At 35.9% G+C, this 20,292-nt stretch overlaps 5 protein-coding genes across 17 annotated transcripts in view; 4 read left to right on the top strand and 1 right to left on the bottom strand.

Annotated features, from left to right (window-relative positions):
- Nucleotides 1-20,292, bottom strand: part of LOC129798925 (flotillin-2) — a 217,030-nt gene that overhangs the window by 98,753 nt on the left and 97,985 nt on the right. The window lies entirely within an intron of this gene.
- LOC129798910 (glucose dehydrogenase [FAD, quinone]-like) lies at nucleotides 102-7,754 on the top strand. 9 transcript variants are annotated; one of them, XM_055842404.1, is made up of 5 exons: nucleotides 102-267; nucleotides 360-419; nucleotides 1,594-1,778; nucleotides 1,850-1,983; nucleotides 2,188-5,864. In XM_055842404.1, the coding sequence occupies exons 3-5, from the start codon at nucleotides 1,625-1,627 to the stop codon at nucleotides 3,868-3,870; spliced, it is 1,971 nt and encodes a 656-aa protein (XP_055698379.1). In that variant the 5' UTR covers nucleotides 102-267; nucleotides 360-419; nucleotides 1,594-1,624; the 3' UTR covers nucleotides 3,871-5,864. The 9 variants fall into 9 exon arrangements, with proteins under 9 accessions (XP_055698379.1, XP_055698385.1, XP_055698383.1 ...); XM_055842410.1 differs by having other exon boundaries at nucleotides 118-267; nucleotides 4,210-5,864; XM_055842408.1 differs by having other exon boundaries at nucleotides 118-665; nucleotides 4,210-5,864.
- Nucleotides 10,384-12,846, top strand: LOC129798914 (glucose dehydrogenase [FAD, quinone]-like). Its single transcript, XM_055842415.1, has 4 exons — nucleotides 10,384-10,531; nucleotides 10,707-10,909; nucleotides 10,990-11,123; nucleotides 11,185-12,846. Exons 2-4 carry the CDS (start codon nucleotides 10,744-10,746, stop codon nucleotides 12,766-12,768), a joined length of 1,884 nt encoding a protein of 627 aa, XP_055698390.1. The 5' UTR covers nucleotides 10,384-10,531; nucleotides 10,707-10,743; the 3' UTR covers nucleotides 12,769-12,846.
- LOC129798916 (glucose dehydrogenase [FAD, quinone]-like) lies at nucleotides 13,860-16,380 on the top strand. Of its 2 annotated transcripts, none has more exons than XM_055842417.1 (4): nucleotides 13,860-14,042; nucleotides 14,148-14,302; nucleotides 14,371-14,504; nucleotides 14,573-16,380. In XM_055842417.1, exons 2-4 carry the CDS (start codon nucleotides 14,149-14,151, stop codon nucleotides 16,157-16,159), a joined length of 1,875 nt encoding a protein of 624 aa, XP_055698392.1. In that variant the 5' UTR covers nucleotides 13,860-14,042; nucleotide 14,148; the 3' UTR covers nucleotides 16,160-16,380. The 2 variants fall into 2 exon arrangements, with proteins under 2 accessions (XP_055698392.1, XP_055698393.1); XM_055842418.1 differs by having other exon boundaries at nucleotides 13,927-14,042; nucleotides 14,133-14,302.
- Nucleotides 16,382-18,732, top strand: LOC129798911 (glucose dehydrogenase [FAD, quinone]-like). Its single transcript, XM_055842411.1, has 4 exons — nucleotides 16,382-16,500; nucleotides 16,606-16,794; nucleotides 16,861-16,997; nucleotides 17,078-18,732. Exons 2-4 carry the CDS (start codon nucleotides 16,641-16,643, stop codon nucleotides 18,686-18,688), a joined length of 1,902 nt encoding a protein of 633 aa, XP_055698386.1. The 5' UTR covers nucleotides 16,382-16,500; nucleotides 16,606-16,640; the 3' UTR covers nucleotides 18,689-18,732.

Consider the following 20,292-nt stretch of genomic DNA (forward strand, 5'->3'; position numbering starts at 1 on the left):
AGACATTCTGGCAGGTTACCAACAGAAAAGGGTTATTCCACTGATACATCTGCATTTTATCAACTCTATAAAGCTGTCTAACTAGTTCCAATGAAGCGGCCGGTAAGATTTCTCTCATTGAGATATCAAGTGAAAGTCAGTTCTTGAAGAGTATTCATAACAAGAACATGATAAACTCTGGTGGCGCATCAAAAAGCAGAAACTTATAATTTGTTGTAATCTTTTAAACGTCTAAATATTTGGATGTGGCTTATCTACTAATCACGGGTGCATCATCTTTATTGTTGTCTGAATTTTATCTCATTTCTGTGTCATTGTGCAAATAATCTTTAACTTTCTACACCATCGTATCTTGTTAGATTAAACTGCTATTTCTTGCATCCCGAGAGAAAAATCTTTAAGAACGCAGAATTCATCAGGTGAATAACAAATAGAACATTCAGATACAATGTTTTGTGCTAAGCAAAAAAAAATCCACTGATAACAAGCTTATTATTTTTTTCGAATTATAACAAATATGTACATTTTGAGTGCGTCCCCTGCCAATCGGCTCCCTCCACAGTACATTGATAAGATAGTACAATGAGTAGAAATTCTCACCATGCCTGAAAAAGTGAGTCAATTCTTAAAGTGCTGTTGAGTTATTCGGATTGATTTTATTTTTGGTAAGGAGTTTTCTTTTCCACAAAAATAAAAATTCAGTGGTGAGTGTGTCAATAATTGCCCCTTAAACCAAAGTTTCAACCACTACAAAGATGAGAAAATTGTGGTTTTTAGTTAGCAATTTAAAGTTTTTGCAAGACTACATTATTTTATTGTGTATCAATTAATTGAAAGAAGAAATGATGTTTTCTTGAAACCACAAAAATCAATGAAATAACCAAAACTTCTCCGACAGTCAGACAGTGATGAAAGAAAAGAAAAAGACCTATCTTGGGGTTACCATAAAGAAAATTTTGCAATATTTAAATTATATTCTTTCCAATAATTGAAGAATAATAAAATAATTTGGTTTTGTGCAATTTATCTGTTCATAATGAAATTTAATATTTAATACTTTTAAACTTATAGACAGAGCTTTCAGTAAATAATTGTTTTTTTTTACATTTTTGATCCATTTTTGTTTGAATATGTTTGAGTGTTTGTTGAAAAATTATCTACACTACTTTCACAATTAACCTGGGTGTACAATATCCAAAATGGTATTAGTATCTTAAAATTAATTTACAATACTCATAAAGTTTTATCCCATCAATCAAAATTTCGTAAGCGTGAAAAAATAATATATACATACGAATAGAGGACTGGGAAATTTTTTAAACCAATTTTCCACTCCTACGTGGACCAATGAAAAACCCAATTTTTGTTTATCAGAGTAAAAGTCTCCGGTATATTTATGACCATAAATGATAAGACAGCTCACTTAAATCTCTCTTGACCTTATCACTAGTGTATTTCGGTGAGCCTCGCACAGAAGTCATATCGGGTGCACAAAATTTCGCGCACAATTTTTACGATAACCCGAAAATTTCAATCTGAGACAAAAATACATTATGACAGAAAATAAATTGACATTATCTCTCCCCTTTACAGATTATCCAGCTTCAGGGTATCTCTGTGGCAAATGGAGACTTTTACATTGCCATGCGCCTCCCAAAGTGTGGGACCGGCAAATCAACTGATTGGTCTACTAATCAACACTCTGCTAGCTTCACAATGTGCCCTATCACCACCTGAAATGTGGCCAAAAGACTACGGACCAACTGCATTGGAAAAAGGTAGAAGATTGAATGGTTTTCATACGAAACACATCCATGAATATTAATTTTATACGTTAAATCCTCGACAGGTTTTGAAGAATACGACTTCATTGTTGTTGGAGCAGGATCAGCTGGTTCAGTTGTTGCAAGTCGCCTAAGTGAAAATCCCAATTGGAAAGTTTTACTTTTAGAAGCTGGAGGAGATCCACCCATTGAATCCGAGGTAAGACCCTCAACTGATTTTCAAAATCTACTAACATTTATTTTTTCCAAATTATTCATCCCATTAACCTCTCCGGCAATCAAAAATCTACACCTTAAAACGCTTTGCTAATACACCTGCATACAAATTGGCATTGGCTTTTCCCTGCATGTTTATATTTTTCTCTTTTTCTGGGGGCTTTGCTTACATACATAAAATCAAAAGATGCCTTGTATGCAATTCACACTCCAAAATACACCCTACGATTGGAACTTCCGGACAGCACCGTCCAAGAAGTCCAGCTTGAGCCATCCAAATGGTATTCTTTGGTCACGCGGAAAATTTCTCGGTGGTACAAGCGGAATGAATCACATGCTTCATCTACGCGGAAACAATCGGGACTATGACCGATGGGAGATGGACAGAAATGTCGGATGGGGATGGAATACCGTTTTACAGTACTTCAAAAAGTCTGAAGATATGCTAAATGATCAACTAATCAATACTGTGGCTGCTACAAACCACGGTCGAGGAGGTCCCCTAAAAATCGACACATTCCGAAATACAGATCCCATGAGAGATGCCCTGCAGACTGCTGCTATTGAACTAGGTCATAGAATAATTCCAGACATTTACGGAGATGAATACCTTGGGTTTGGAAGTGCATCTGCAAATATCGACAATGGAACAAGATGCAGTTCAGCACGAGGATATCTTGTTCCTGCTCGTGATCGTCCAAACTTGCATGTGATCAAGAATGCTCACGTAACAAAAGTAAAAATAGATCCTCTAACAGCAACAGCAACCGGCGTATACATAACATTCAACAAGATGACCGAGATGATCGTAAATGCAAGAAAGGAAGTTATTTTGTCAGCAGGAGTTATCAATACACCTCAAATTCTTATGCTATCTGGAATAGGACCTCAGAAATACATGAAAAAATTAAATATTCCAATGGTCACAGATCTACCCGTTGGGAAGAGCCTACAAGATCAAATAACTGTGCCATTTTTCATGAAAATCCCAAAAAATACACAAGGTCCCCCTGTTCAGGTGCCTATTGAGAATGTGCCTCAACCCCCAACAGAGACTCCAATCTGCCCTCATGGCATTCATCAGAAAAAACCAGTAGAATTCACACGTGAAGAAATGGACGCCTTCTACCACTACCTTACAAAGCGGAATATATCAGAAAGCTATATCCTTGATTTTGTAGGATTCTTCAATACCGTCAATCTGACTGATCGCTACCCAGATATTCAAATCCAATACAATCTCTTCAAAATGGGTGATAAAGCCATATTCCTGAAATTTCTAGAAATTATGGGTTATGACGAAAGTATAAATAGAATTTTAGAGAGTGCTATTGATCAAGGAGATCTTTTAATCTCTTGGATCATCCTTCTTCAACCAAAATCAATGGGCAAACTTAAGATGCAGACGGCAAATCCTCTCGATGCTCTTCACATCAATCACAAATACCTCGAAAAACGCGATGATGTTGATACCTTAGTACGAGGAATAGAAATTCAGAAGAAATTTCTTCTCACGATGGCCTTCCGTCAGAATCAAGTTGAAGAACTCCAAATTCCCATTTTAACATGTGGCATAAATGATGGTACAAAGAGATATTGGGATTGCTACAGTCGCCACATGGTAACAACGACATACAACACTGTTGGAACGGCCAAAATGGGTCCAGATACCGATCGTATGGCTGTCGTTGATCCTAGACTCAATGTCAGAGGGGTTAAAGGACTTAGAGTTGTTGATGCTAGTATCATGCCAACTCTTCCTAGTGGCGGTGTTAATGCACCCACTGTAATGATTGCGGAGAAAGCATCGGATATCATAAAGGAAGACTGGATTGCCCGTGAATCTCTGGCAACTCGCCTAGAACTTTAAGAATCTCCCTGGGAAGTTGCATGATCAAACTTTCTTATATATATTTAATCTCATGGAAATGGAAATTTTACTTTAAGCTTATTTGGGGAAAATAAGATTAATAACTGTAATACTAGTATAATATAAATTGAAATCTCATTCGTTTTTGATATACCTAAGATAAATTTAACCTCAACACAACCCTCGCGGTAAATGAATTTTGAACTAGAGCATTTTAAATTTTATCCAAATCCAATTACCTAATGTTGCATGTGATTCTCAACTTCAAGCCTAGCTTAAAAATCGCATAACTTTTTGAAGAGATTGAATCTACATAATACTTCATTGTCTCTATTCTAGATTCCCAACCTCTTTTTCTCCATGCAACATTCGGCGTACGATTGGGATTTCCGCGCCGAAAAGTCCGATAAAGCCAGCAAGTCCATTAAAAATGGTAGTTTCTGGCCACGAGGCAAAATGCTGGGTGGTTCAAGTTCTATCAATGCCATGGTGTACATCCGCGGAAATCGTCGCGATTACAATCAGTGGGAGGAAAATGGAAATACTGGATGGGGATGGAAGGATGTACTTGAATACTTCAAGAAATCCGAAGGCAACAAAGATGATCTTGTTGTTGAATCGGGTGAAGGGCAATTCCATGCACGCGACGGACCACTAAAAGTGGAATTGTTCAGTAGTACTGAACCTCTAAAATTTGTTATCCATGGAGCTGCTGATGAGTTAGGTTATGAGATTTTGGAAGATGTTAACGGGGAGGAACACATCGGATTTGGATTCATCCAGGGTACTGTCCACAATGGGAAACGATTTAGCACGGCTAAGGCTTTCCTTAAACCTGCTCAAGAACGCCCAAATTTACACGTTGCAAAGTGGTCTCATGTAATTGACTTGCAAATTGACGATAAGGGAACAGTAACAGGAGTAAAGGTTAATGTCAACGGAACAAAAGAAATACTAGCAAAAGCAAAGAAGGAAGTTATTTTATCTGCAGGCGCAATCAACACCCCACAAATTCTTATGCTTTCAGGTATTGGACCTGAGAAGCATTTGAAAGAAATGAATATTCCAGTGGTAAAGGATTTGGCCGTGGGTGAAAATCTTCAAGATCATCCTGTTGTACCTATGTTCTTCGCATTTCATAAATCAGAGGCTATAGCAATAACACGAGAGGAAATGAACGACGCTATGTACATGTTCCTCACACATGGCATTGGATTCTTAACGAATCATGGAACCATTGATACAATGGGCTTCGTTAACACCAAGAATGACAGTGTTTTCCCAGATATTCAGTATCATCACTTCTCCTTCAAGAAAGCATCTCCTGAGATTTTCTTCACACTTTCAACTATTGCTTTTGAACAGCCAATAGTCGAAAGAGTCATTAAAGAAAATAAGGATCAAAATATTATTATGGTTATGGTTACGTTACTCAATCCAAAATCTCGTGGAAAAATTGTTCTAAGATCCAATGAACCAGAACATAAGCCTAAGATATATTCTGGCTATCTTGAGGATACAGAAGATGTTGACACATTCAAGCGAGGAGTTAAGCATTACTACGAAGAATTCCTTCCAACAGAAGCATTCAAATCTCAAGAAGCACAATTTATTAAAGTACCAATTCCCGAATGCGATAAACTTGAATTTCCCAGTGAAGAATACTGGGAGTGCTACATCAGAAATGTAGTTACAACTCTCTATCATCCAGCTGGAACAGCTAAGATGGGTCCCGATACTGACAAAGCCGCTGTAGTAGATCCAAGACTCAGAGTTAAGGGTGTCAAGGGATTGAGAGTAATTGATGCCAGTATCATGCCCGAAATTGTGTCTGGCAACACAAATGCTCCAACAATTATGATTGGAGAAAAAGGCGCCGATATGATCAAAGAAGATTGGAAGGATGATAGCAAACATGAAGAATTGTAAACTGAAAAGTTAGAGATTGTTTTGTAATTTTTTCAATAAATGTCTTTTTACAGTTTTCACTCAAACATTTAGAGGTGTAATCACTGCTTTTACTTCACTTCACTCATAAATCCTTAAGTGTTAGTTGTTTTTCCTCGTTTCACTTGAATTTTCTGTTACGTCTGAGAGGTAAGCTCTAGTCTTTTTTTTGCAGAGTTTGTTCAATTCGTTACTTTTACTTTTTCAAAATTCTTCTTGCAGATTCCAAATATGCCCCTGGCTCTCTTTAGATCTAGAGTTGATTGGAAATATTACACAGAAAAGTCTAATACGGGTTTAGGATTTAGTAAAACCCATTATTGGCCTAGAGGAAAGCTCTTAGGTGGTTCAGGATCAACCAATGCAAATTTGTACATAAGAGGAAACAAAAAGGACTACGATACATGGGAAGAATTGGGTAATATGGGATGGAATTGGGAGAAAGTGATAAAATATTTCAAACGCTCTGAAAATAACAAAATTGAGCATCTCTTTGAATTAACTGGAAGTCAATTTCATGCTAAAGGAGGCCCTATGAGTATAGATTACTATCACGATGTTGAAATGATGAAAATTGCTGTTGAAGAAGGTGCTTTTGAACTTGGTGAAGTTGAACATATGGACATCAATGCTGATCAACATATTGGATGGGCTAATGTTTTTGGAACCCTTGACAATGGAAGAAGATGTAGTCCAGCTAAGGGTTTTCTAATTCGCGCCGCAAATCGAACTAATTTGCACATTGTCAAGAATGCTCATGTTACAAAAGTGAATTTGAACGATGAAAATCAAGTTCAAGGAGTTGAATTGAGTCTAAATGATAAAAAGTTTACTGTAAAGTCCAAGAGAGAAACTATTGTATCTGCTGGAACAGTCAACACTCCCCAATTATTAATGTTATCCGGAATTGGTCCGAAGAAACATCTCGAAGAGATGAAAATACCTGTGAAGATGGATTTAGCAGTTGGTAAAAATCTCCAGGATCACTTCGCAATACCAATTTATATTGGTTTTCACAAAAACAAGGAGCCATCATCTAGACCAATAGATCTTGTCGATAGAACTTATTCATATGTGATGCATAATAAAGGCTCTCTATCGGGAGTCGGAATGCTTAATCTTGTTGGATTCTATAACACGGTGAATAATTCCGAACCCTACCCGGACGTACAGTTCCACTCACTTTACTTCAGACGCTTGACTCCACATTTCAGTGAATATTTGAAGACTATGGATTATGCACCCAGTGTCGATAAATATCTACGAAAGATGCAAGAGAAGTATGATATACTCTGCCTAATGGTAACTCTGCTAAAACAAGAAGTTCCAGGTAAAATTGAATTACGCAGTACGGATCCATTCGATCATCCGAAAATCTATCCCAATTACGTTGCTGGACAAAAAGATCTGGAAACAGCTATTCGTGGAATAAGACGTATACAAGAATATGAAAAAACTAAGGCCTATAGCTATCATGACCCCGAAGAGCTTAGAATTGATTTACCGAATTGCGATGTTCTCGATTACAATAGTGATGAGTACTGGGGATGCTATATTCGGCATATGGGCACAACTATGTACCATCCAGTGGGAACATCTAAAATGGGACCAAATTCTGACCCCGAAGCTGTTGTAGATGACGAATTGAGAGTTAAAGGAGTTAAAGGACTACGCGTTGTTGATGCTAGCATCATGCCTGTTATCGTTAGCGCCAATACTAATGCTGCTGCTATTATGATTGGTGAAAAAGGTGCTGATATGATCAAAACCGAATGGAAGAAATTCGACAAGGAAGACGATGTGAACACTACAGAAGAAGAAAACCCAGGGGACAAGAAGGAGAGTGACACGAAAGATGAAGTTAAGGAAGAATTATGAAATATTAACAATTATAATAGATTTGTTTCAAAATAAAAGATAGTTCCTTTGATATTGAATCTTGAAATTGTTTTCTCTTCTTGTTCTTCAGTGACTTTTTTTTAATTCTATGTTGTTCATAGCTTTTTATAAAAAGTAAAATAAAAAATATTTTCTACGACTATTCTTTCAAGTCGTAGTATGAATATTGTATTTATGCTATGATATTAAATAGTTTCATTTGAATGAAAGAGTTCAGTTCTAAAACCAAAATCGGTAAGTTGCGGAATTGATTCTACAATACAATAAACACAAATCCATATTCATTCTTGTTTAATTCCAATCTTTAATTAAAAATAATAAATATATCAAGACAATATTAAATGAAATAAATTTCCAAGAACATTTATTACAATAAAAACATTTAATAAGCTTTAATTGCTTTATTTACAAACATTAAACATTGCGATAGTCTGACAAGTTGAGTGACTAAAAAAAATCTCGGATTAATTTATTATGAAGATGTAGAACACACAAACAATAATAAATAGCTTATCAGAAAAATTCAAAACTTCTTTTAACCTAAAGAGAAAGTAACCACTTAACTTGGAAATTTTCTCCTTGAAAACTGACAGGAGAGGGCTTTTAATCTTATTTTAGGCATACAAATGGAAGAAGTATTTGGCTTATCTATCATTGTAGAATAAGAGGGATTGAGTGATGAACACTCATGGGTTTTTTCCTGAAGTAATTTTATTGTAATATTAACATGGATCTTAATACATCAATTTGTACACAAATATCTTGAATACTCATAAAAGATAGAAGGTATGAAGGGAATAATCACACAATTTTAACCCTTCAGCGCTAATCACAGCGAATTTATGAAGGGGCTTAGTCTTATCTCAAAAACATATTACTAGGGGGAAGCGGGGCAATTTTGTAATATCTTTTCTCTTATTTTTAAAAGAAAATGAACCTTACCGTGATATGACTTAGTTTCACAAACTAAATGCAAAGCTAAATTGTTTTATGATAAGACTCAACTCTATATAAAAACAAAGCGTCCCAAGCTTTGTGGAATGCTCGAACTCACGAGATAGATCTCACCGTGAATTAGCTTTTTGCATAATCTTTTGGAATAACTGATCTACTAGAGATCAAATTGATTCATAAATCACAAAAGCATTTCAAAATCAAAAAATCGGTACTTAACCGATTCATTACCGATGAAGACCGATGCAGCCGGGTTCTAATTTGCAATACTTTTCTAAAAAATCCAAATTTAACCAAAAAGAAAATTGAGCATTCCAAAGTATTTGACCTTTGACCTTCAATAATTCAGAATGGCGAATTTTCCGGTCATAGGTATGTTTGGGCGAAATGTTCGCCTGGACCAGCTCTAAAACATATTCAAAAATCATTGAAAAAGTTTGGGCCAATTTTGAGAAAAATCGAAAAAACTATTTTTAGGGAATATTAATTATTAGGTATGTAAAATTATTCAAAAATCGGTACTTAACCGATTCATTACCGATGAAGACCGATGCAGCCGGGTTCTAATTTGCAGTACCTTTCCAAAAAATCCAAATTTAACCAAATCGGTTGAAAAATGAGCCTTCCAAAGTGGTTGATCTTTGACCTTCAATAATTCAAAATGGCAAATTTTCCGATCATTGGTATGTTTAAGCGAAATGTTCGCCAGGACCAGCTCTAAAACAATCCAAAAATCATTGAAAAAGCTTGGGCCAATTTTTTGCAAAATTGGAAAAACCTCATTTTTGACCTATTTTTGAGGGATAGGAAACGTATGAAATGGGAGGGGGAAAAGTAAAGAGGTTGGGTACGAGATAATGTCATTTGAGGAGGGGCCATCGAAGACCGGAAGTCAATATCTCTTACCGTTTAAGCTCTAGAACAAAGTTGAAAAAAATGTCGATTAAATAACTGCTCTTTGAGTTCGAGTAGTAATAGGAGAAAAAAGCCCTATTTCAAAGGTGCTCCACTTCCCTCTACTGTGTTTTTATAGACACAGATTTGTCAAGCTTATGGCTTATGAAGAAAATAACCGTGGAATCAATGAACAAATTCAAATGCTAATAGAGGAAAGCATTTATATTACTTGAAGAGTATTCGAAACACTCGACATTTGGTTTCATAGAACGTGTATTCTGCTATTTAAGACATACTAACGTATCATATCGAATTAGGTAAAACAAATTCATGAATTTTTCAGCAAATCTAGATCATATCACAAACTTGTCATGCCTTTAATGTTGTTATATTCTCGTATTGTTTCACATGACTTATAAGTCAATACATGAAGAAGTGCAAGGTTAAGAGAAATGCCGGCATGGAATTTATATCATTTGCAATTTACTGATAAATACTTTCATATCAGTACAGACTGAACTCTATACCCTTGTTGAGTTTGGAAATAGACACTGACAAATATGTGCAAATTTTAAAAATAAGTCTTCCTGATAAAATGAAAGAGATAAAATTCACAATTCGCGACCCAATGCAAAAATTTGGATTGCTTTTCAGGTCGGCAACGTGTTCATATTTCAATTTAAAAAAAATCCAATAATACGATATGTACCCATTTTTTAATTTATATCTGGGATTATTTCAATGAAGAACAACCGATAAGATTGTCAAATCATAGTTTTCATATGGAGCTACGAAGTTATTCCTGGAGTTTCTCAGCGTCAGTCTTAAAAGAGTTCCATTGGGGAACAGTTCATTTTTCTAAGATCTCTCTCCCAAAAACAAACCAGAAGGTCGGGAGTGTGTGTGAAAATACAGAAAAATTGGAATATTTCACTTTTATCACCAATATATCAAGTTTAATATAGTAAGTATTTATGATTGAGAAACATTATCTCTTTGATTGATTTTTAAGCTCATAAAGAATCTTACAGACACGTCGATTTTATTGGTAAAAAAATTGACGAATAAAATACTTACACGTTGTGAGAAGATAAGAAAAAAAAATCATATGTGTAAGCCAATGTATGTTTAATTTGCAGATTGAACAATTTGCGAGTCGTTTTTTTTGTGTGACTCATGGATCCGCTCGCCCCACTCACAGTGCCATGTACTGCCCATAGTGCTGGACCGGCGAATCAGTTAATTGGCCTTCTTATCAACACGCTCCTTACCGCACAATGTGCTCTTTCACCTCCCGAAATGTGGCCTCAAGATTATGCACCGACTGTGTTAGAAGCAAAAGGCAAGGAACTCTAACTGACCTAACTGACCATTTTGAACCTACGCACATACATTTTTTTTTAATATTTTTTTTTTTAACAGATTTTGAGGAGTATGACTTTATAATTGTGGGTGCAGGATCAGCAGGTTCAGTTGTTGCCAATCGCTTAAGTGAAAATCCGGATTGGAAAATATTGCTTCTGGAAGCAGGAGGAGATCCTCCCGTTGAATCCGAAGTACTTATTTAAACATATAACCTGCCCTAGCATTGTAAACTAATTGAAATCTTTGTACTAGGTACCTGGTACTTTCTACCTCCTCCAACAATCGAACTTTGATTGGAACTATAGAGCGGAAAAGTCCAATAAAGCTAGCAAATCAATTCCAAGTGGAAGCTCCTGGAACCGTGGTAGAATGTTAGGTGGATCCAGTTCTATGAACGCCATGATCTACATAAGGGGTAATCGACGTGATTATGATCAGTGGGAGTCTCAGGGGAATCCAGGATGGGGTTGGAAAGATGTTCTTCAGTACTTCAAGAAATCCGAAGGAAATCAAGATGACGATTTGGTCAAATTGGAAGAAGGGAAATTCCATTCAAAAGACGGACCTTTGAATGTTGAACATTTCCCAGATAATGATCCATTAAAATTTGTTTTCATTGAAGCTGCAGAAGATTTAGGATATAAACACCTCAAGGATCTTAATGCTGAGGACCACATTGGATTTGGCAAAGTACAAGGAACTGTTCAAAATGGAAAAAGATTTAGCACAGCCAAGGCCTTCCTGAATCCTATTAAAGACCGTCCTAATTTACACATAGTCAAGAATGCCTTTGTCCTGAACTTAGAGACCAAAGAAGGTGCAATCACCGGAGTAAGGGTAAATATAAACAATCAGCAAATTCTTATCGCAAAGGCCAAAAAAGAAGTGATAATGTCAGCTGGAGCAATAAATACTCCTCATGTCCTCATGGTCTCGGGCATTGGTCCTAAGCATCACCTAAGAGATCATAATATAACTGTTATCCATGATACACCAATTGGAAGAAATCTTCAGGATCATGTCATTGTGCCAATATTCTTTAAATTTCACAAATCAAGCGCAGCAGAAAAAACTAAGGAAAACATAGCTGAGGCTATATACATGTATCTCATTCATAAAATAGGAGACCTTACGAGTCACGGCACAGTTGACACAATAGGATTCATCAATACGAAAAATGACAGTGCTTTTCCGGATATTCAATACCATCACTTCTCTTTCAAAAAGAATGCTCCCGAAATCCAATTTGTCTTTCTCTCACTAGGATATGAGGACTACATCATTAAGAAAATCGTTCAGGCCAGTAAGAAAACTGAAATTGCGGCTATTTTTGTAACCCTTCTCAATCCAAAATCTAGAGGAAGAGTCGAATTGGCACATCCTGAACCAGACTATCAACCTAGAATCGTATCCAACTATCTTGATGCTCAAGAAGATGTTAATACACTAATTCGCGGAATTAGGAAATATATGAAAATGTTGAAAACAGAAACATTTAAAAATAATGAGGCTCAATTCCTAAAAATCCCCATACACGAATGCGATAAACTAAAGTATAACAGTAATGAATACTGGGAATGTTATACAAGACATTTATCTACAACACTATATCATCCAGTTGGAACGGCTAAGATGGGTCCTGATTCGGATAAAGAAGCTGTTGTAGACTCTCGATTAAAAGTACGTGGTGTTAAGGGATTGAGAGTGGTTGATGCCAGTATCATGCCGAATATTGTATCAGGAAATACAAATGCTCCAACTATCATGATTGCAGAAAAAGCAGCGGATCTAATCAAAGAGGACTGGAAATACGTAGCGAAGCACGAGGAGTTGTGAATAAATAAATTAGTAATCATCCTCTTATGTCCTTATCATATAAAATTGAACAAATAAATGTCTTTTTACTGCAGAAAATGCATTGTTGTTTACCGTTCTGTTATTAAAAACAAACAAATAAATAAATCTACACATCTCTGGATGATTGTGTAATTGCTTTAAAAAACTGCAAGATCATCTAATCAACTTTCAAGTAGGGTAAAGTGGTACAAGTTGGACAGTGGTACAAGTTGGACAATGGTATAATTTGGACAGGGCTTTTCGTCTTGATAAATTTACTACTTCATTTTTATTTGTATATTTTTAATGCTTTAGTTTTATAATTTGGTTTCTTGTGCTTAAAAACAAATTTTGTACTGTATTTATCAAGAAAAAAGCCATTTCCAACTTGTACCGGCAAATTGTCCAACTTGTATCACTAATTCCAAATTATACACTTTATTCTAATAGGAATCAATTATATAACACTTCATAAAAAATACACTTTTACGAAATATAGTACTCATACCTACAATTCAGTACGCTTTTCTTGAATTAAACAAAAAGACAATGAAAGCTGATAAATGGATTGAAAATTTTCTAGTATGAGCAGATAGTAAATCAGAAAGTATATGTATATATATGTGTTTAATCTCATTCAAGAGTGTTAATCCGTATCTATCGTTAGTCAAGTTCACCCCTTAGGTACAGGGAACGGCTACTTGAGACCTCAATAATTTTACGATATATTACTCTTCTCAGGAAGCACGTAAGTGAATAAGATCCATTAAAGAATTACATAAAATAAAACAAAAATTGGCAACTCATCTTCAACAATTTGAGATAAAACCGTATCATATCAGGTTTAAGTGAACTCAAAAGTGTCATTGGTATAAACGGTATAAACTGTTTAGTTAAACGTTTAAAGAGTTCACAAGTTAAAATGCAGTTTGAAGATGAGCAAACTAATAATAAATTGCATGTCTTTACTTGAAGTGCAAAATACAGGCATAAATTTATTGAAATGGAAATACTTTGAGAAGAAGATTGTAAATTACACACTCAACGACAAAAAAAAAGATTCACATTATTTCTTCTTCTATCTGGAATTATCTCTTAAAAGTACAAATGATAAGATTTGAAAAAGACTCTTATGTGCAGTTATAAAGTGATTCGCCTATTTATTTAGCTTCAGTGTGAAAGCAGTTTTGGCAGGAATCAGTTGAAAATCCAAAAATATTGCATCGAGAGTTAATACTAAGTGCAAAAATATAAATTATTCTCATATTCTTTAAGTAAGTGAACTGATAAAAGTTTCCAAGTTACCAAAAGAGTATCTCTAGTGGAAAATTGAAAATCACCCTTACTTATAAAATAATAATCAGTTGATTTTATTGAAGGATGGATCCCCTCACAATCCCTTGTGCTTCCCAAAGCGCAGGGCCAGTGCATCAGTTACTAGGTGTACTTATCAACACCCTAATTTCGGCCCAATGTGCAATCTCTCCCCCGGAAGCCTGGCCAAAGGATTATGGTCCAACAGTGCTTGAAAAAGGCATGAAATTTTCAAAACAGTTAAAAAAAAAATAGGAAAAAGTTAATCTATAAACCCCTTTACAACAGGTTTTGAGGAGTATGACTTTATTGTTGTGGGATCTGGATCAGCTGGTGCTGTAGTTGCAAGTCGTTTGAGTGAAAATCCTGACTGGAAGGTATTACTTCTGGAAGCCGGAGGTGATCCTCCAGTAGAAGTCGAGGTAAGCTTCTCAGAATTGGCAGAAAACCAAATTTAGTATTACGGCTATACCAAAATAAATATCTTTAGATTCCAGCAACATTCTATTATCTCCAAGATTCAGATTATGACTGGAGATATCGAACGGAATATTCCAATAAAGCCAGTAAATCAATTCCTGGTGGAAGTTTCTGGCCTCGAGGAAAACTACTAGGTGGAACTAGTTCCATCAATGCAATGAACTACATTAGAGGTAATCGTCGTGATTATGATCAATGGGAAGCAAAAGGAAATCCAGGATGGGGATGGAAAGATGTGCTATATTACTTCAAGAAATCCGAAGGCAATCAAAATACCGAAGTTTCAGATGCTCATGGTGGAAAATTCCACAATAAAAACGGACCTTTGAAAGTTTCTTTCTTCGCCAACACTGAACCATTGAAGCTGGTATTTCCAGAAGCTGCAAAAGATTTAGGCTACAAATACCTAACAGACTTCAATGGTGAAGAACACCTTGGATTTGGCATAGCTCAAGGATCTGCTGCTGATGGCGTACGAATGAGTACAGCAAGAGCTTTTCTAATCCCTGCCAAGGATCGTCCTAATTTGCACGTTGTGAAAAATGCCCATGCCCTGAACATAGAATTCGATGGCAAAACGGCAACGGGAGTAAAAGTGAAATTGAATTCGAAAAAAGTCCTTGTTGCAAAAGCTAAAAAAGAAGTGATTATATCTGGGGGAGCAATCAATACACCTCATATCCTCATGCTTTCGGGTATCGGTCCAAAAGATCAGCTAAAAGAGCATGGTATACCACTTGTAATGGATTTACCAGTTGGTAAAAATCTTCAGGATCATGTTGTTGTACCCCTATTCTTCCAATTCCACAAATCAAGTGCCGTTGCGAAGAGTCCAGAAGCCATGGGTGAAGTGCTGTACAAGTATCTTCTCAATCGAAGTGGACCCCTTTCCAGTATCGGTACTTCGGACAGTATGGGTTTTGTTAACACAAAGAACGACAGTGTTTTCCCTGATATTCAATTCCATCACTTCTCATTTGCTAAGAAAGCCCCAGAACTTGTATATGCCTTTGGTGCTTTCGGATATGAACATAGCATTGCTAAAATTGTTAAAGATGCTAGTCAAGAAGGTGATGTAGGATGTGTCTTGGTAACGCTACTCAATCAAAAGTCTAAGGGAACAATTGAACTGAGAGGTGCTGAACCAGAGTATTATCCTAAGATTGATGCTAACTATCTCGATGATGACTATGATATTGAAACTCTAATGCGGGGTATTCAGACTTATATGAAATTCTTAGGTACCGAAACATTCAAGAAACATGAAGGCCAGTACATCAGACTACCACTGTCAGAATGTGACAGATCAGAATATGCTTCTGAAAAGTATTGGGAATGTTATATTAGGCATATGGCTACAACTCTCTATCATCCAGTTGGAACAGCCAAGATGGGTCCAGACTCTGACAAGGAAGCCGTTGTAGATCCTCGACTAAGGGTCAAAGGTATCAAAGGATTACGTGTTGTTGATGCTAGTATCATGCCTGACATTGTGTCAGGAAACACCAATGCTCCTGTAATCATGATTGGAGAAAAAGGTGCGGACTTGATCAAAGAGGACTGGAAATATGATACGAACAGACATGAAGAATTGTAAACTGGATTTTGGGTAGCAATCAATTTCTAGATTTCAGTTTAAAATGTGAAAAAAGTACGTCCTTATCGATCGTCGTTAATACCTCGATCTTTTTCAGCACTTTATTCTCCCTATCTTAAAACTTGTATCGAAATAACTTTAAGACTTTTCTTGTCAATCACTATGGATATAAGCGATAAGATAATGAATAAAAAGCAAATGTTTTCATGCAGAAATTGTAAGTAGAGGTGTATTCACTTCAGTGTTTAACCGACTGTCTTCAGAGGCAGTAGCACCATTTATGCAGCTCCTGGTTGTTTAACAACTTTAATTTGTGAAACGACGTGTGTCAATTTCTTCTGGTGAGTTATATTATATGATTTTAATTGGTTGTGTATTGCAAACTCGTGCAAAGATCGTGATAACTCGATAAAGTGATTGAGACTCAAACATTGAATACTTCCCAGGTGTCTTCTTTCAAAATATATTGAGAAAAAAAGACATGGAGATTGCTCCAGTTTCGTGCAATTCATCTCAAATAGGAGCACTTACTGTTCTCACAAGAGTGCTCCTCGTTCAGCTTCTTCAAGCACATTGTAATATTCACCCCCCATCGATGGAAAATAGAGATGTTAGCGAAACTCTCGTGAAAGACGGTGAGAACCACGCATAATCTAAAAATAGCAATATGGCTTAATGATCCCATTTGTCTTTTCGATTAGGATCACTGGAACACTATGACTTTATAGTGGTTGGGGCAGGTTCAGCAGGATCAGTTGTAGCCGGTCGATTGAGTGAAAACCCAAATTGGAAAGTATTACTGTTAGAAGCCGGTGGAGATCCACCAGTGGAATCCGAGGTAATACATATAATCAAATATTTATCTTGTTGAACTTTCATTGAACTTATACTGATAAAGGTCGCTGTTTATGTTATCAGATACCGTCACTTATGTTTGATTTACTGAGAACCGAATACGATTGGCAATATTACGCAGAAAAGACTGATAAGGCAAGCTTAGCCTATCCAAAAGGTACTTTTTGGCCACGTGGAAAACTTTTAGGCGGGTCCAGCAGTGTCAATGTAATGCTCTATGTTAGAGGAAACCGCCAAGACTACGATACATGGGAAGAAATGGGAAATACCGGATGGAAATACAAAGATGTTCTGAGATACTTTAAAAAGTCTCAACATAACAGAAACATGGATTTGTTTGAAATGAGCGGAAGTGACTTCCATGCATTGGGAGGACCCCTAAAAACAGAGACATTTTACAGTGCTACGGATACAATGCGAAATGTAATCCTAAATGGTGCTGCAGAAGCAGGATTCAAAAAGAACGAAGATATCAATGGAGCAGATCAAATGGGTTGGGGTAAAACACTCGGAACTGTGGACAAAGGACGAAGATGTAGTGCAGCAAAGGCCTTTCTCCAACCAGCTGAAAATCGAACAAATCTACATGTGATCCGAAATGCTCAAGTTACAAGAGTCACTTTTAACGATGACGGTGACGCAAATGGTGTGGAATTCGTGCATGAGGATAAAACATTCACAGTAAAATCTTCCAGGGAAACTATCCTCTCTGCCGGTGCTATTAATTCTCCTCAAATTCTCATGCATTCGGGAATAGGTCCGGCAAAGCATCTTGAATCTTTGGGTATTGAAGTAAAAAAGGATCTCTGCGTTGGACAAAATTTACAGGATCATCTCTTTGTACCTTACTTCCTCAAATTTCACACATCAGAACCCTTCGATGCTGATGCTGCAAATAGAGAAATGGCCGATAATATCTTCCTGTATTTCCTTCACAATATTGGACCAATGTCCGGTATTGGTCTTACGGATATTGTAGGATTTATAAACACACAGAATGCTTCGAGCAGTGTGCCTGATGTTCAGATCCTAAATATTCACTATCTCAGAGGAGTTCCTGGATTTACCAAGTTTCTCTCGACATATGGATTTGAAGAGGAAATTGAGAAATCTATCCTTGAAGAATATGAAACAGGAGATATCCTTGTTCATGGCGTTGTTCTAACAAAACAAAAAGTTCCGGGAAAAATTGAACTTCGCAGTAAAGATCCTCTTGACTATCCTAAGATTACAGCAAATTACCTCGAAGATGAAAGTGAAATGGATACTGTTGTTCGAGCTATAAGGATTCTTCAGGAAATGTCCAAAACTAAGCCCTATCAACAGCACGAGGCTCAAGAAGTCCGCGTCAAGATAGAAGAATGTGATAAGCTTGAAAAGGATTCTAATGACTACTGGAAATGCTATGTACGTTATATGAGCACTACTTGTTTCCATCCAGTTGGAACAGTCAAAATGGGTCCTGACTCAGATCCCGAAGCAGTTGTTGATCCAGAATTGAGAGTGAGGGGTATTAAGAAACTTAGAGTTGTAGATAGTAGTATTATGCCAATTATTCCCAGTGGAAACACCAATGCTCCCACAATAATGATTGGAGAAAAAGCAGCTGATTTGATCGGATCTCATTGGAAGAAGATTGACAAAGAAGAAGCTGACAAGAAAGCTGAATTGTAACACTGAACAAATTATTCAATAAAACTTCACAGATTATATTGCAACTAAATGTTCCCACAAGAAATCCAGGGAAATTATATACAGAGACATCTGTAACTCTTCTTAACTACCAAGTAGTGGAGTAAAACAATCAAAATAGGTTTGATGTATAATTATAACACTTGCCTCTTGAGTTTCTGTTTGCTAGAAAACACAATTTAGCAATCGTACATTCACATTCCTATATACCATAAACTCTGCAATACACGCATGGTTGATGAAAAGAAAACTTTCCTTGCATCTTAAATGCATGTTTTGCTTCAAATAATATTTTATATACAAAGAATAGCATACAGAATGGGCGTCAAAATGAACATTAAATCTTCAATCTTTCCTTGATCATCTAAATTGACCATCTCATCCTCAAGCTAAGTAGTTGTGTGCACATAAAGAGAAATTTTGATAGTTGATCTTGCACAAGATTGTGCATTAAATTTCACACAATCTTAACAAAAATAAACTAACTGGGAGTGCTTCGCTGGTGAGACGGAAGGAATTTTTAGAAGAAATCTACTGTTCAATTTTCATAACAAAATTACCCAGTCGGAGACAACAAAAGATCATCAACATGGGCATCTCTAAAATATTTCGTAACGCATGAAATTTATGTACAGAAAATAGACAATGTTTTCATACAACTAATTTTTTCACATTTTACCTTTTTTGTTCCCAAACTAAGGGGTTTTCATTAGTTATCAAAATAGCATATTAAGAAAAAAAATAATAAAAAATATAGTTGAACAGTAAATAGGACAAAATGGGAAAAGGTGAAAAATTATAATTAACGCAATTTAAGATATTTTTTTGGTAAAAAATTTCTATTGTTTATTAAATTGACAGATGAATAGCCTTCTTCAAAAACTTTTACACACAAAAAAGTGTTAAACTGCCTGGGAACTCCCACGAAGTTTTCTGTGTATGTGTCAAGAAAATAATTAATTTGAATTTATTGCAAATGTCGCGGTTCATGGCAAAAGGATCAAAGAAAGTATCGAATGGTAATCCAAATCGTATTATAATAGTCAAGATTCATTAAGATTATAATAGTCAAGGCATTTTCGTCATTCGTTAAAATTCTTATATTATTAAATAATTAAAAAAAACTTTTTTTGGTTGTAAAATAGAATGAACAATGGCAAATCAACTATTAGGAGTTAGACTTTTGATATTGCCATCAACTCACAGAAGAACAAATTTGTAATAAAAAATTAAGAAAGGTAGGGTAGAGTCAGCCCTTTTGGCCACCTAAAGTAAAATCGCACTATAAGGCAATTATGAGTTTATTTAGAACAGGAAAATGGTCTTATTTCGCAACCTCTAATCTAACGAATCAAAAAACCATATTTGATTTTGTATCGACTTGATTAATTCTAAGTTATTGAAAGAAATTCTCGACAAGGTAAACAATCACTAAAAAAAACATGGGATTCTTAAGAAACTTGTTAATGTTAAGAGAAATTATTTTGCATTATTTCATATTTTTGATGAAAATATTTGATGTTATTCAATGAAAGTCCATTTCTTAATTAAGTAAATTTTATTGTGATATCATCCTTAATGAGGTT

This window comes from Phlebotomus papatasi, chromosome 1 (assembly GCF_024763615.1).
Source record: "Phlebotomus papatasi isolate M1 chromosome 1, Ppap_2.1, whole genome shotgun sequence".
NCBI classification, from domain to species: Eukaryota; Metazoa; Arthropoda; class Insecta; order Diptera; family Psychodidae; genus Phlebotomus; species Phlebotomus papatasi.